This window comes from Beta vulgaris, chromosome 5 (genome assembly GCF_026745355.1).
Source record: "Beta vulgaris subsp. vulgaris cultivar EL10 chromosome 5, EL10.2, whole genome shotgun sequence".
NCBI lineage: Eukaryota > Viridiplantae > Streptophyta > Magnoliopsida > Caryophyllales > Amaranthaceae > Beta > Beta vulgaris.
Window position 1 is genome coordinate 59,834,942 of NC_079206.1, and position 15,187 is coordinate 59,850,128.

Below are 15,187 nucleotides of genomic sequence, written 5' to 3' on the forward strand. Positions count from 1 at the left end.
ACAACTTTTTTTTTATTTGGTAATTAAATTGTCCAAGTAGGCTCAGATAGAGTCGAACTCTCAACCATGAGGTTGGGAGGTGGGAGCTTCAAGCATTGGGCTCCTACATGATTTTCAGGTTTTATCTATTTTATAATACTTATCTTTCTTCAGGGGATATCCAAACAATAATGAATAAATACTTTTCCACACTCATCCTTCCAAATAGTTAAGGCCGCACAATATACTAAATACAATAAAATAACATTCCACTATTAATTACCAACAGTAAAATAACTTAATAAGAAGTCAAATAAAACTTCTAAAACTCTTTGTAGGTCGTATCGATTAATATGTAAAGAAGAGAGTATACTAAAATTTTAAAACTTCAATAAAATTAACTTTGAAAAATAAGTCAATATTAATTTGTGTAAATTTTAACATGAGTTTCTGATCATATTCTAGTATAATTATTTCTATTTTACGAAATTGTAGGATCTTACGATCCTATGATCCGATCATATCAACCTTTACTATCTAACATAAGATCTCGATCCCGATAACATTGCTTTAAACAATTCAATTTCTCTAGGTACAATTAATTTTAGTTCATTTTAATTCAATCCAATTTATTTTTCTCATTTAAAAAGAACCGGACCTTATTAGTTTTTGGTACCTCGTAGCAGCACAAGAAAGTAAAAAGGCTTTGCCAAAAAAACATAGGGCATAACCGAATAATTTGCTTGGAGCCGACTTATTGAACTGGTAAACTTTATTCCCAAAACCCCCAATACCACCCCTTCAAGAACCCTAATTCTGAAAACCCTCCAACTCTACCCAAATTCAATCAATCAATTTAGGGGAACAAACATCAACAGAGAATTCAAAACTTGAAATTCAAGCACAGTAATTCCAGTTGTGTGGAGAGAGAAAAAGCGGAGGAGAGAGAAGATGTCATACGACGACGTAGAGATAGAAGACATGGAATGGAACGACGAGCTCCAATCTTACACTTACCCTTGTCCATGCGGCGATCTTTTTCAAATCTCAAAGGATGATCTTCGTCTTGGTGAAGAAATTGCGCGTTGCCCAAGTTGTTCTCTTTATATTACTGTTATTTATAATCTTGAAGATTTTGTTGACAACAAAAAGAATAACAATCTTCAGCCTCCTAAACAACAACCAATCACCGTTGCTTGAAGAATTTTGCTATACTGTAATTTCATACTCTCAATTTCTATATGTCAACTGATTGTGGTTGAATTTTGTATTTTCATCTTCTATGGAACTAAATTTTGGTGCTATTTTGAGGAATTAGATTATTTAAGAGAATATTTCATTTTTGTTTTGTTGCTTACAGTTTATATAGAAAGATAAAGATTGTTGCTTTATAATAATGTCTTTCTGGAACTTAATTTGCATGTGAAATAGCTTAATTTTTTGTAATTCTGTGTAATATAAATGGGGTCTTTTTTTTTTTACTTATTGTTGTATGTGTTTAAGATGTGGGAAATGATGAATTAGTAATTTCTGCTCTCGTGGGCAAAAATTCTAATAACAATGTGTAAGATTACAAGGTAGGAAAAGATTCAGGAAAATGAAATAAAATGTCATGTTGCTTTTTGGGTGTATAGAAAGCAACAACCCGTGATGCAGATGAAATTTGATCTCGGGTTATGTGGTAACAATCACACAATTCTTATTAAAGCTCATAGGAAGATTGAGTCTTCGGACGAATTGGTGTTGTTGCTGAATATATACAGTGTGGTTGGGTGGGAATGGACAAGAGTGGAATTCTTGTGTAGTTGTATTGAGTGGATTTTGTAGCTTGCTTGTTGTGAAGTTGTCAAGTTATTGTTTTGAGGCATGGTTTGCTCTGATTAATGGTGATAAAATTAGTTGAATTTGATGTATGTAGAGACTTGTTTTCTGATCATTTCAGGAACTTTTTGAAAATAGCATACAATTCAATCCTGTCTGGCTTCTGGTGTTCATGTTTACAAATGAACAAGTTTCATTTTAGTTCCATCTTCAGTATCATTCTGTGTGAAAGAAATGGGTTTGAGCTTATTGGTATTCTAGATATATAGTGTGACAAAAGTTAAAAGAGTCTTTAATTAATTGGTGTTGCTGCTAAATATATATAGTGCAGTTGGATAGGAGAGCAAGAGTGATATAATCTTTTTGATTCTTTTGCTACACTTATTGATGCTAGATGTTATTAGCTTCTTGTATCCTATCCATGCCGTTTTTCTTGTTTGACATGTCCTGCAGGAAGAAATCGAGCTTCTATACCGTGCAGGGTGGCTAATTTGGAACCTGTGATTGTCACTAACGGCTGCACATAGGCAAACGTCGAAGAGTTGATTTGGAGAATGCTCTTGGTTTTAGCTCTAGTGCGTTTGCTGTCATCTTCACCCAGTGATCAGCAGTCTTTAAACTAAGCTCATCTCTGATCCTCACACTATTATTGTGCACATTTCCGTGCCGTTTATTTCTGTCTTTAAGGTAATTCCGTCTTGTTCAACTTGTAGTGGACTAGTTCATTGTTTGGTTTGACAGAACATTCTCATGAAATACAATTTCCAGTACAAATACAATTGTAAAGTTGATTTCCTTTCTTTGGAGGAATGGAAAATTGTAATGAGAAGGTAAGGAATAGTGAAGAAAATGTGGGCATTCCTTTCTTTAAAAAGAAATATTTTCCATCCTTACGAAAACAATTTTCACCTTAGGAAATACTATTTTCCACCCTTTCAAACCAAACGAATGAAACGAGAAAGGTACTGTTCGAGGATAATTAGACATTGATATATGGCTCCTCTTGAGCTCTATGTTTATTGGTGCTGTAAAGTTACATATGGTTGTCAGCATAACACTACTGTAAAGTAGGAGTAATTGGTAAGAATCTGTAATTGCCCAAGGCATAAACTCTTTTAGAGACTTGGGTAGATGTTGATGTTTAGCTTGTAATGGAAAACTTTTAGCGGCCATTTGTGTGGAAATGGCCAACTTAGAACATTCATGTTAGATTTTACAAGTTTTCAATTAAGGCTCAATTCTTTTGGGTTGAGAGAATAACTTAACCCGAAATGAATTGACCTAAACTAAGCTGAACGTAACTGAGAATAAGTCCGATAAATAGAGCATAAGCATCTAAAGCACAATATTTTTGGTTTGTCATTTGTACTCAAAAGTTGCTTCTTCTGCATGCTAATTTTAGAATAATTTCGATATTCAGATTCATCTACAAGCTAGGTGTTGCTACTTTCTGGTTCAGTCTTTATTCTACATGGCGCCTCACGTTTCTGATATATGCAAAACCCTTGTGATTCACACATATACTTCTGTTAGGATTTATAAATGCTGGTTTCAGTTGATTTTTCTTGTGTTATTAGCTGATTATGATTTTTCCTCAGTCACACCATGATCAAGTGTGTGATTGAAATTTGTAAATATATTGGAAATCAGAGCCCAAGGAAGAGGCCATCCTCTACAATTATAGAAGTATATCAATGAGATAGTATTTGTAACAGTGTATCCGAAATGTGTTTCCCACCCTGAAACAAGTATTTTTCATTTGACAAGAATAGATATCTATGTTTCGACTCTCAAGTCTCAACCATAATTAACTCTATATTATTTTTGGTTGCTGATACCAGAGGTAGACAGTGTACCAAAAGCTACAATACACTAAAACCTCACACTTGATAATAAGGATAAGTAGTGTACCAAAAGATAATAATTTTGAATGCTCCATATGATTAGGTGGTATTTAGGCCTCTAGGGTCTAAGGAGACAAAAAGGTGAGGCGGTATATATTACTTCCTCCGTCTCATAATATAGTGCCTACTTCATTTTTGGTGGGTCAAACTTTAAAATCTTTGACCGAATATTCTCATCTATATATTAAAAAAAAATATTCATATGAGATCTTGTTAGATTCGTCCCAATGTGTAGTTTCATAATATCAACTTTTTGTATATTTTATTAATACGGAATTGAAGATATTAAATGTCAAAGTAACGTCTTTGAGACCGTGTAAAAAAGAAACAAGTACTATATTATGGGACGGATGGAGTATTTCACTTCGGAGAGGGCTTTTTATGACCCTTGACTATTAGCTCGTACTTCTATTAGTGATGACGCAACTTGGAGTAATTAGGCGGTTCGGATCAACTTTATGGAAAGGTAATTAGTTGTTCGACTTAGGCTATGTTCCACGATATTTGATTGATAAAACAAAATAATAGATAGTATTTCCTATCATCTTTCATCTGCACTAATTTTCCTATTGTAGATTGAAAATGAAACGGATTGGATAAGATTAAGAATTTCAAACTTATATTTGATTCATCTTTATTCGAATTCAAAATTAAAATTAAATTTGGATCACATCAGATCATCTATATGTTAAAATATAATCGCGTTAGATTTATTAAATTCGCCTCAAGGCATTTTTTCGATTGCTATCTATATATATCTTTTACAAAAGTATATGTAATAGTGAAAGTATTGGGTCAGACCGTCTGACCCAATACTTTCCGTCGGACGGCTGAGCAAGCGCAAGGAAGAAGACGAAGAAGATGCAAGGACTTCACCACGATGACTCTTCATCTTCTTCTTCAATCACCACCTCTTCTTCCTCCACTCACATTGTCGCCACGTCATCATCTTCCTCAACGAGTCAAGAATCGGACGAGTCAAATCGTCAATCTGCCATTAACTGATATGATTTTTCAGGAACCATAATGCACTGTGTTCCAGGTACCATCAATGACCAAAGGGCAAAAAGAAAGCAATTATTAAACGTATGAAATTGGTGTGTTTTTTTTGCAATTTTTGGAAGGAGGAGAGAGAGAGAATGAGTAATCAGAAGAAGAAGTCCTGTGATATGATTTTTCTTTCATTTGGTCTTCTGTGTTCTTTCAGTTGGTGTGTAAATTCTTTCAGTTTCTGTTGTTTTTCTTTCATTTGGTCTTCTGTGTTCTTTCAGTTGGTGTGTAAATTCTTTCAATTTGTGTTGTTTTTCTTTCATTTGGTCTTCTGTGTTCTTTCAGTTGGTGTGTAAATTCTTTCAGCTTGTGTTGTTTTTCTTTCATTTGGTCTTTTGTGTTCTTTCAGTTGGTGTGTAAATTCTTTCAGCTTGTGTTGTTTTTCTTTCATTTGGTCTTCTGAACAAAAATTGAAACCAATTGAAAAAAAATTGAAACCAACTGAAAAAATTTGAAACCAACTTAAAGTCGTCCGACCAAATATTATGATCGGACGCATCTGACCCAATACCTTCTCTATTTAATAATATCAAGGATCATATATATTACATTAGAAATTGTAAAAAGTATGATTTGAATCTCTTGATATTAAAAGAAAATGTGATAGAAAAGAGAAAACTAGATTAAATTATCCCATATAGTGATAGTAGATGGCCAAGATGGGTGACTTAATTATGAATCACCCAAAATCCCTAATCACCAAACCCCAAAAATACGAATTAGAAAAGAAAAAAATATTCTCTTCATGAAAAGACAATTGCAAGTTTTTTACTTTGCTACTTCTCCTAGAGTTCTAGAAGATGGTGAAAGCTAAACTTGAGGCTTTTTGTCCTGCGCAATATTGGGAGATGAGTTTTAAGGTATTCCATTTAACACGTGACTTTACTACTTGGGATATGGACTTTGCGGCTACTATTTGACACGTTCACTAAAAGTTTCAAACTATTTGATCCACTTTCTTTTAATCTTATTGGGTTTACTAAAGTAATTGGCTTTATTAGCCTATTGTAACTATTAAATATGTTCGAGGAAAGCTAGGTTAAGAAGTCGCACCAACTCACCAACCCTATGTACAATGTCGAGGAATAGACTGACCCGACTTGTAGAATTGACCTCAACTTATTGTGATCTAACTCTCATGATAGTTTTAACTTTTAAGTGGTGACTTCAAATTAGGTTAGCAATTATATTGTGTTCGTATTTGAGTTGATAATAAATGAGTTAAAAATTCCTCAATTCAAACCTAATCCGTTTAATAAACAAGTTAAAAAGCTCAATCTCCGACTCATTTAATAAACGGGATACCTATATAACCCATTTAATACATTATATTAAAAAATAATTATTTTCTTAAAAAAACAAAATGAGCAAGCTCACTACTAAATGTATGCATGTTTACAGTTTCTTGGAATAATTATGGCATATTTTAGAGATATTATACTATATTTTACCTAAATTTTAAATTTATCAATATATTTTTTTGAGAATTTTTTATATGTTTAAGTTAATCGAGTCAAAGAGGTCATTTTTAGTTCGTAAATGTCAAGTTTAACCTAATTCGTTTAATTAAACTGGTTAATAGTGCCCATTTACTTAAATGGGTCAGAATTCAAGCCCTAACCCGCTTATTTCGGGTTAGGTTCGGATCGGATTGTCGAGTTGGGTCAACTTTTGTCAGCCCTACTTGAAATGCACCTTATCGAACTTATAGTATTTTGACTCAGTCAATGCACTGATTAATAAAAATGGTAGTGTTTGGTTAGGTAGTGGTACAAGTAACTTTAATTTTACTGGTATAAGTAGTATTTTAGTACTGTTTGTTAAAAGCTACAATTAGTAGCTTTTGGGGTAGCGTTTAGTTGTGTATTAATTATATATCAAAGTTTCATTTGAGTTTTTGACTAGTTATATAAACAACTATTTTTACAGCTTCTTTTTTTTTTTTTTTGACAGGAAACATACCAATTTTCATTCAACCAAACACAAATCCGAAACTACAAAAGTTTGAACCTCCCTAGGTACCTTTGCTATCCATACTCTTGTTTCCATGAAAGAACGACTCAGCTGGGCAAGGTTGTGTGCAACCTTGTTCCCATCCCTACCTACATGCGAGAAGGAAATACTACTAAAACGAGAAGCTAAGCCTAAAATATCAAAGACAAGGTCCCCAAAGCTGGTTGTTTCCACTTTTGCGCTCTTCAAATGGGCTATGAGTTTAAGACAAACACTCTCCATTATGATGTGCCTAATGCCCGCCTCCCACACAACATTGAGGACTAAACTCGCAGCTAGAGCCTCCGCAACATCCGCCTCATATCCTCCGTCCACCTGCCCACAGCAAGCCACCATCACCTCTCCCGACGCATCCCTTACTACGCCTCCATACCCAACCTGACCCGTATCAAAAACTACCGCATCCACATTCACTTTGAGAGTCTCATCGGAAGGCCTTTGCCATGCCTTAAGACCTTTTCCTAGCCTCTCACCCACGCTCAAACGATCCTGAGCGTCCCTATACTCCAGCGAGGCTCGAAAAGCCCTCTCAACCACTTCCTGCACCTCAGTACGCTTTTGATTAAACACCCAATGATTCCGGCACAGCCAAATACTCCATAACACATTCCAGAACAAAGCCCACCATGACTCATCTTTCGACGACCCTACTCTAGCTTCACACCATGCCTTAAAAGAACTCTCACACACCTCAGTCACCTCCAACCTCAGGGGAGACAGTCGCCACTTGGCTTCCTCACACAACACCAACATATGCAATATTGATTCCTCGAACTCACCACACATTGGACATCTACCATCATCTCCAAGACCCCTCACCACCATATTATGTTTAACCGCAAGTCCATTATGCAATGCGCGCCACCCAAACATTTTAACCTTTTGTGGAATTTTCGAATGCCATAGTTTGCGCCAAATCGAACCTGTCACAGCTGAGGATGACGAAGCTGTGTCATACCTGTCGTTCAAGGCAAGGTGATAAGCGCTCCGTACCGTGAACTCACCATTTTTTGAATGATGACAAGCCCATTGATCCACCCCTCGCGTCTGTGGCACCGGGATCCTCATAATGGCAGCTACTTCCCACGTCTGGAAATGCTGCTGCAGTAAGGATCTATTCTACCTCCTTTGTATCATTAAATCACATACTGTCCGTAGCCCAGAATTCTCATGACTCAACTCTTTCCTCGGCCTGAAGTTGGGTAAACCCGGAACCCAAGGGTCCCCCCAGATTTCTACACTATTGCCATGACCCACAACCTTGCGCAGACCCTTTTTGAGAAGTCCACGAGCTGACAGGATTGATTTCCAAGTAAAGCTCGCTACCGGGCTTTGCTTCACATCCATAAATGATGTATTTGGGAAGTATTTGTTTTTTAGTGTTTTGGCCATCAAAGAGTCAGGGTACTTAACAAGTCTCCACGCTTGTTTTGTGAGTAAAGCTTCATTAAAAATTTGTAAATTTCTCATCCCAAGGCCGCCCTCTTTTTTCGCTTTGTACATCTTACTCCACCCTACCCATGCTACCTTCCTCTCATCTTTTTTTTGTCCCCAAAAGAACCTTCTACACATCCCTTCAATATCCTTAAGCATCTCCACCGGAATTCGGAAACATTGCATAGCATACGTCGGTATCGCTTGTGCTATAGCTTTAATGAGAACTTCTCTTCCCGCATGAGACAGAAAACCTTCTTTCCACCCTTTTAACTTTTTCAACACACGTTCTTGAATATATCTGAAAACACGTTTCTTAGATCCACTAACAAAAGTTGGTAAACCAAGATATTTTTCGTGCCCCTCTACAGCCTTAAATGATAACTTCATCTGAAGCAAATCTTTCTTTTCTTGTTCAATGTTTCGGCTAAAAGACACCTCCGATTTCTCCATATTCAATTTTTGTCCTTAAGCAGCTTCATAGGTTGAAAGAATCTCAAGAATCTCAAGAATTTTCTCCACTTCCTGTCATCTGCAAAAAATAAGTGAGAAATTGCATTCACTTTTTTTTCCGATTTTTATGCCAAGAATTGTCTCGTAGGTTGCCCATTAACCAAAATAGAAAAAGAGGTGGATCTCACACATTTGAGAAGGAGGCTCACATAACTCTCCGGAAAACCCATTTTTAGCATCATTTCTTCAAGAAAAACCCACTCCACTCTATCATATGCTTTACTCATATCCAATTTGAGCCCCATATAACCCTCCCTTCCTTTCTTTTTTTTCCGCAAATAATGAAAACACTCACATGCAACAAGAATATTATCAGTTATGAGACGCCCCGGGACAAACCCACTCTGAGACTCATGAATAACATTTGGAAGGACTCGTTTAAGCCGATTTGCTAGGACTTTTGAGATGATTTTGTAGAGTATGTTACACAAACTTATTGGCCTATAATCAGCAGGGGACTCACAATCTTTCTTTTTAGGAATTAAGGCAATGTAGGTCTGATTAATAGAACTAATGTTACCTTCGCCATTCAAAATGTGTAAAGCTGTCGCTACCACATCATCGTCAACCGTGCCCCAATATCGTTGGTAGAATAACGCACACATGCCATCTGGCCCCGGAGCCTTTGTAGGATGCATTTGTTTCAAAGCTTCTGTAATCTCTTCACCCCTATACGGTTCTTCCAACATTCTACTCATTTCATCCGAGAGTGATCTTTGAACTTTGTCAAGGACCGGTCCCATTTCTGTATCAGAGTTTGCACAAAATAGGTTTTGAAAATGGCGCACAAACACTTCTGCAATATCCTCCTCCTCTTCGTGTATCACTCCAGCATCATCCTGAATTTTCCTTATCGAATTGCGGCGCTCCCTCTGCTTCGCTTTTGTGTGAAAAAACTTCGTATTTCGGGGCTTCTTACTGAACATCAATATCTACACTGCTACATGGACAGCTAACACCTACACACTAACCACTAATAAGTAGTGCAATTGCTAATAGCTACTCTTACAGCTAAAAGCTACTAATACAGTTACCGTTGACGAACACGCTCTAGATTCGAATTTTAAATATACTCAGAAAGACTAAATTGATGTTTTCCTTTTCTGTTACATAATCTATTTGTTCCAAAATTAAAATCTAGTATTTTTAAGCCGATATATACAAACTTTTACCATGAATTCTCACCATAATAAAGGATAAACGAGTCATTTGAGATATTATAATATTCTTCTAAATATATAGTTTGAGAATATCAAACTTTCAGAACAGAAAATATTGATGATTAAAATTATATATTAGAGATAGTGAAAATGATAATGATGCTTCAATTTTGGAAAATGGAATTAAGAAGTATGAGTCGACTTTCTCTTTTATATTCATTCCCTCCCCTATGCACCATTTAAACGTCAAAAAAAAAAATATTATAGAATAAAGAAAGTATTATTAGTCTTAAGTCTTACTTTTATTTGACTCTTATGTCAATTTTAAAATTTCTTGTAAAAGGGAACATAAAAAATATGACTAATAAGACAAGTTTTTAAAATTTCTTGATCCGCGACAAGATTTTTTTAAAAAACAATTACGATACACAATTATTTTGCGGCAGAACGGACGCTTATTAGCATACCATGATAAGAGTATTACTTCGTGGAGAGGTTCTTAAATGGAGTCGAATTAAAATATTGCAGCAATCAACTTTACGAATAAATTAAAAGTGTGAAAATATACTTCTTCAAGTATTAAAAATGTCACCTAACATGCACATATTTCATGCAATCAGATTGACAAAAAAAGTTAGGTTTTCTTCTTATCTTAACCTTTACTCTTTTAAATTTTCTTCAGAGTTATGAAAGCTAAATTAATAAGTAAAACTAAGAATTTGATAACATCAAACCATATGTGATTATATCATAGATAATTAGCTTAATAGTCCCATTTCAAAATTGTAGTCATTTTATTTGAAAGAAAAAAATACTACACTACAAGATCACTTACTTATTCATTACTTAGGGTTTGTCCTGTTCAAATTAGTTCGTCTATCTTATCTTATTTTATCTTATAAGATCTTATAAAATCTGATATGATATGATCTTATCTTTTTTTTTTCTGACATGAGTGAAGATAAGTTAACAGAACATAGTTAACAGAACATCTTATCTTATCTTATAAGATTATATAAGTTAAAATAAGTTGAACAGAATAGACCTTAATAATTTTTTTTTATTAGTTAATACTTTCCTGATTTCTTTTATAAACCATGCATGATATTCAAGTGCGAAGTTTGAATAATAACTAGTAATTAGGCCCCGGGCTATTAATATTTTTATGTTAAAAGAGTAGCATTCAATGTTGTATATTTCTTTGGTTAGAACTTTATTGGATTAACTTGAGGTCACATGGTCGAATCTTATACAGACATGTTCCTAATTTTTTTTAATGTATGTTGATGACATGGAACGAAACAACTAAAGAGATAGTGTCACGTGGCGTGTAAACTTGCTTAAGAACGCATTTTAATAAATTTGTATATATATCACAAAATACTTAGAAAATTAAGAGCGTACTAGTTAGTAGGCGAAACCGCAAAATTCTTGGCTCGGCTTTTCGTTCTTCCTAAAATGCTAGTTAGAGAAGTTGAAAGCCGATGTAGAAAGTTTCTTTATAAACTGGCAAAGAAGACCTTTTATGGGAGACTCCTATTGTTTGTTCAAGAAAAGCTCCTATTACATTAAAAGAAAATTTGGAAATGGCTAAAAAATGTGAAACAAACGCTTTTTTTAAGAGAAGGTACACGTAAGAATGTACAAAAGTTGGGAGAAAAGTGTGATAAACGATGTCTCGTTAAAAAATTAAATGATACCTAGAAGAATAAACTAGAGTGGCGTAAAATTGACTTGTGAGTTGTGAGTGCCAAAGATTTTTGTGAAAAAGCAAAGAATAGAAAAAAGAAAAACTGAAATAAATATTGCCATAAATCTCAAATTTTATTTATAAATTAAATAATACTATGTTTGTGATATCATTTTCGTATTGATCCTGAGTTACCTATTTCCTCTCCCCTCTCCCCTCTCTCCTCTCCCCTCTCCCCTCTCTCCTCTCTCTTTCCACCCATCAATTTGAGAGTATTACTTATATTTATACTCCCTCCATCCCATAATATAGTGCCTATTTCATTTTTTATGGGTCAAACTTTAAAATCTTTGACCCAATATTCTCATTTATATATATAAAAAAACATATTCATGTGGGATCTTGTTATATTCGTCTCAATGTGTAGTTTCATAATATCAACTTTTTATATTTTTTATTAATACGGAATTGAAGATGTTAAAGGTCAAAATTACGTCTTGAAGACCGTATAAAAAAGAAACAAGCACTATATTATGGGACGGAGGGAGTATTACACTTTGAAACTAATTTGCTAGTATTTTGGTTATACATTTATTATTCTCCTTTCTTTTCTTTTTTTCACCCATTATCATAACTAATTAGAGCATATATATTACATGTTTTCTTTATATTAAATTGTTTATTTGAAATTTGTTATAGGTTGATAAATATATCCACTTCAAAGTTAATACGAGAACATATCATTCGAAATTTGAGTTTATAATAACAATTTATTCAAAAAAGTTTCGGCGTTCCTTCATATGAAATCCAATTACCATCGAGCAACTCAGCTTATTGAGTGGTTCAAGAATTACAACTACTTATATTCCTAGGCTATAGCATTTCACAGCCATTGACCCTATAAATGCATTTTGCAGTAGGCCAACATTATTTCTTATCCTCTTTGACAATCAATCAATGCCTTGGCCTTGGGCATCTCCCAAAAGATGCATCAGATTATTTAGTTTACTATTAGAAAATTTGGCAACAATTATGCAACAACTTTTATGGTTTCATATACCCAGGCTAGGTGTATACTAATTATAAATATATCCAATGCTACTATTTTTCTCATTACTTCATTAAAGAATCTAAATCAATATAATTAGAATAATGAAGAGTGCTTCAAATGATCAAATAGTAATAAATGATTAAATATATGATAAATGCGTTCTTGGATAACATGTGATATGAACGTGTTGAGATCCTCTAGAGTTTTAAAATAACTCTACACGGTAGAGTTCGTTAAATATAAGTCATTGATTAAGAGATCCTCTAGAGTTTTAAAATAACTCTACACGATATGAACCTCCATATTCGCTTGTTTACCAAGGATATCTTGGCCTGTTGGTTGAGAGCTTGAGATTGAGAACAACATAAATGACAGTAATTTATACGCTTAATAACCGGACCAATCCTCAATCATCATATTATAAGTGTTTGGATTATTATGAATTCCTTTGTTTACGTTATATATCATCCTCTAAAACTGGTGCTTTTGATTACAAGTATTAAAAACATCATAGATAAATATTACACAGATCTTGAGAGATCTCATAATTTCTTTCAAAATATCCTACATCTTTAAATCTACTCTACTATTTTCATCTATATTTTATCAATATATTATGAAAATGATAAACAGTCTTATATTAACATTATGAAACTCAGATCTTAACAATTTTTATCCACTAGTAGTCCAATTAATTAGATACTGTATTTATTTATCCTTAAAAAAGATTCATCCATTGATCCATTGCCAAATGCCAACCAACAAAAATAAAAACAACACAATACAAAAGATTATAAAGAAACCAGAGGCAACATTACATTTTACAGTCTGTACATAACAACCAGCGACAACAAAATAACAAAAGAACCAAAAAAAAAAAAATTAAAAAGTTCAGGTTCAATATTAGAATTAGAACTACCTCCCTTAATTAGCATAATGATAATTACTTATCATAATAAAACTTATCCATTCAAAAACCTACTAGCAATAATTCTCAACCACATTTGATTAATCATCCTCTTTAATTTCCAGGTTATTATTACTTTTTTTAATTAATTTTAATTACTCCATTATCAAATCTCAGTAATCCTTCAAGCCACACTGATACTGCAATCTCCATTGTTGAACCCTTGCATAACCTTAAACGCCATATTTCTCGAATTCGCGAGATCCGATGACGTCATAGAGAGAGAAAGGTTGAGTGATAATGACGATGATGATTCCTTCTTATTCAGATCGAAATCCGCCATTAATGTGCTGTTACTGCTACTTGTTGAAGAAACTCTCACAAGGTTCGTCTCATGATTGTACGACGTCGTTGAAGGATAGATCGGAGCTGTAGGTGATGAAAATCTGATATTCGAGATCTCTGAATTAGGTGAAACTTGTTGTATAGGTGAAGATTCAGAAACTCCATTGTTATCGATTTGTTGATCATTCGATTGACTTGCAGCAACCTTTTAAAACAACACAAAAATCAGAAATCTGAATAATTAATAACACTTCGATCGATTTCTAGTAATTTTGATTTTGAAGATGATTGATTGGAGATTATACCGAATCAGTAGTGATATCGAAAAGGCTAGATCTACGACGACGACGATTGAGATTACTCCTTCGAAGATAATATTTCTGAGCATGACTAGCAACTTGAGTTGGCGTTCGTGTTTTAACGAAGTTTCTAGAAATTCCTCGCCAATCTCCTTTTCCTACTTTTTGCAATCCAAGCAAAAACAGCTTATGTTCATCTTCCGTCCACGGAACACCTAAAAAAAACATCACAATTAATCATTCAAAATTCAAATCAACAACAACAACAAAAAAAAGTAACTATGATTTCATTTTTCATTTTCGATTTATGATTTATGATTTTTCTCTCTCCAACCTCGTTTGCGTTCGCGGCTGACAACGGCGGTAGTATTGGAAGAATGAGTAACAACAGCAGCATCATCGGCAGAAGCATAACCAGCAGCAGCAGTAGGAACGACGTCGTTAGAAGAAGAAGAATCAAGACGATGTTCATATTGAGATAAGTTGTTAAGAGAAACACTCTTTCTCATAGAATCAACCACTACACGAACACCAAACAGCATAAACTCACCTCCAGTAACTTCCTTCGCCATTTTCAATCGATCGCACAAAAAAAAGTCGTCGCTAAAGAGGAGAGAGAAAAAGATAGAGAGAAAAGAAAAAACTGATGGAAGAAGAAGGTGAAGTGAAAATGAAATGTAAGAGAGAGAAAATAGAAGGGTGAGGTTTTGAAGGAATCTATAGAGAGAGAAAGAAGACCGTACGAGGGGGGAATTAATTATTTATAATTAAAAAAAAGGGAAATTACTTGGGGAGAGAAAAAACGGGGGTGGAGGGAAAGAAGGGACATGATAAGGTAACAGGGCTGTCAGATAAGGTGAATTATAATTACAAGATGAGATATTTTAATATTATTATTATTTAGGTTTGTGGATTATAGTGAAAGTGGGGTAGCATATGGTAGGGATTAGCCAATCAGTTTGTCGATTTGCGTGGGAACAACACGTGGCTTTTAACCGTCGGTTATTTATCCTTTATGAGT

At 34.3% G+C, this 15,187-nt stretch overlaps 4 protein-coding genes across 5 annotated transcripts; 1 reads left to right on the forward strand and 3 right to left on the reverse strand.

Moving 5' to 3' along the window:
* The first annotated feature begins 659 nt into the window (after positions 1 to 659).
* LOC104894171 (diphthamide biosynthesis protein 3) lies at positions 660 to 3,519 on the forward strand. Of its 2 annotated transcripts, XR_007274116.2 has the most exons (3): positions 660 to 1,195; positions 2,254 to 2,487; positions 3,221 to 3,519. XR_007274116.2 is itself a non-coding variant. In XM_048644189.2 (2 exons), exon 1 carries the CDS (start codon positions 931 to 933, stop codon positions 1,177 to 1,179), a length of 249 nt encoding a protein of 82 aa, XP_048500146.1. In that variant the 5' UTR covers positions 660 to 930; the 3' UTR covers positions 1,180 to 1,195; positions 2,254 to 2,998. The 2 variants fall into 2 exon arrangements, 1 of the variants encoding a protein (XP_048500146.1); XM_048644189.2 differs by lacking the exon at positions 3,221 to 3,519 and having other exon boundaries at positions 2,254 to 2,998.
* A 3,203-nt stretch (positions 3,520 to 6,722) lies between these two features.
* On the reverse strand, positions 6,723 to 7,592 carry LOC130591474 (uncharacterized). The gene has a single exon (XM_057394803.1). It carries the CDS (start codon positions 7,590 to 7,592, stop codon positions 6,723 to 6,725), a length of 870 nt encoding a protein of 289 aa, XP_057250786.1.
* A 294-nt stretch (positions 7,593 to 7,886) lies between these two features.
* On the reverse strand, positions 7,887 to 8,654 carry LOC125497660 (uncharacterized mitochondrial protein AtMg00310-like). Its single transcript, XM_048645302.1, has one exon. It carries the CDS (start codon positions 8,652 to 8,654, stop codon positions 7,887 to 7,889), a length of 768 nt encoding a protein of 255 aa, XP_048501259.1.
* A 4,729-nt stretch (positions 8,655 to 13,383) lies between these two features.
* On the reverse strand, positions 13,384 to 14,893 carry LOC104894172 (transcription factor MYB1R1). The gene is made up of 3 exons (XM_010680348.3): positions 14,501 to 14,893; positions 14,173 to 14,381; positions 13,384 to 14,072 (listed from the first exon to the last, which is right to left on the reverse strand). The coding sequence occupies exons 1-3, from the start codon at positions 14,736 to 14,738 to the stop codon at positions 13,707 to 13,709; spliced, it is 813 nt and encodes a 270-aa protein (XP_010678650.2). The 5' UTR covers positions 14,739 to 14,893; the 3' UTR covers positions 13,384 to 13,706.
* Between the last annotated feature and the right edge of the window lie 294 nt (positions 14,894 to 15,187).